At 60.2% G+C, this 1155-nt stretch overlaps 1 protein-coding gene across 1 annotated transcript in view; it reads left to right on the top strand.

Annotated features, from left to right (window-relative positions):
• LOC102032415 (hyaluronan and proteoglycan link protein 4) overlaps positions 1–1155 on the top strand; it is a gene marked incomplete at its 3' end in the record, with an annotated part of 11360 nt that overhangs the window by 9251 nt on the left and 954 nt on the right. The window contains 1 exon segment of the mRNA XM_014311506.1: positions 917–1155. This exon segment is cut by the window's right edge and continues 12 nt beyond it. Within this exon segment, the coding sequence (XP_014166981.1) occupies positions 917–1155 (239 nt within the window).

Genomic DNA, 1155 nt, shown 5'->3' with positions numbered 1-1155 from the left:
GCATTCCTGGGATTTTTTAGGGAATTTTTGTGGGGTTGTTATGGGGTTTTGTTGGTGGGGAGGGTTTGGGGCGGTGGCTCGTAGGGGCTGTGGGATGAGGATGGTGGGGGCTCGGAGAGCAGCAGAGGACAGAGGGAAAACGCTGCTTTAGGGGTTCGGGAGGTGGCAGAGGGGGTGAAAACTTTTTAAGGGTTCCGAGGGCGCAGTTCGGGGGTGGCACGGGCTCGGAAAGCAGCGCGGGACAGGAGGCGGTGAGGGCTCGGAAAGCAGCAGAGGACGGGGGAGTGGAAGGGGGAACATGCTGCTTTAGGGGTTCAGGAGGTGGCAGAGCGGGTAAATGATCTTTTAGGGGTTCAGAGGGCGCCGTTTCGGGGCGCCAGGGCTCGGCTGGACAGAATCTCCTGGAGTCTGGGGTTCCCAGAACTCCACAAACTCCTGGATCTCCCAGAACTCCTTGCAGGGGACAAGGAGAGAGATTTTCCAGGCGGTTCTCCCGCATTTCCCCAAACCTCAGAGCAGAATCTCCTGGAGTCTGGGGTTCCTGGAACTCCCAAAAACCAGAACTCCCAAAACTCCTTGCAGAGGGATGATGAGTGGAATTTTCCAGGCGATTCTCCCGCATTTCCCCAAACCTCAGAACAGAATCTCCTGGAGTCTGGGGTTCCTGGAACTCCAAAACCCAGAACTCCCAAAACTCCTGCGATGACGAGCGGGATTTTCCAGGCGACTCTCCCACATTTCCCAAACCCCAGAGCACAATCTCCTGGCCTTCAGAGCTCCCTGCAGCCCCAAAACCCAGAACTCCTTGCACAGGGATGATGAGCGGGATTCCCCAGGCGATTCTCCCGTTTCTCCAAAACCTCACCCCGACTCAAACCCACCCCAAACCCACCCCAACCCAACCCCTCCTCCGCAGGGGTGATTTTCCCCTACCACCCTCGCCTGGGGCGCTACACGCTGAATTTCCACGAGGCTCAGCAGGCGTGCCTGGAGCAGGACGGGATCCTGGCCTCGCACGACCAGCTGCACCAGGCCTGGCTGGAGGGCATGGACTGGTGCAACGCGGGCTGGCTGCAGGACGGCTCCGTGCAGTACCCGATCTCCCGGCCCCGCGAGCAGTGCGGCCGCAAGGACACCCCCGTGGGCGTCCGCCAC

The sequence above is a fragment of the Geospiza fortis genome, unplaced genomic scaffold, assembly GCF_000277835.1.
Source record: "Geospiza fortis unplaced genomic scaffold, GeoFor_1.0 scaffold395, whole genome shotgun sequence".
NCBI lineage: Eukaryota > Metazoa > Chordata > Aves > Passeriformes > Thraupidae > Geospiza > Geospiza fortis.
The sequence above is the reverse complement of the archived record's forward strand: the minus strand, read 5'-3'. Positions and strand labels throughout refer to the sequence as shown.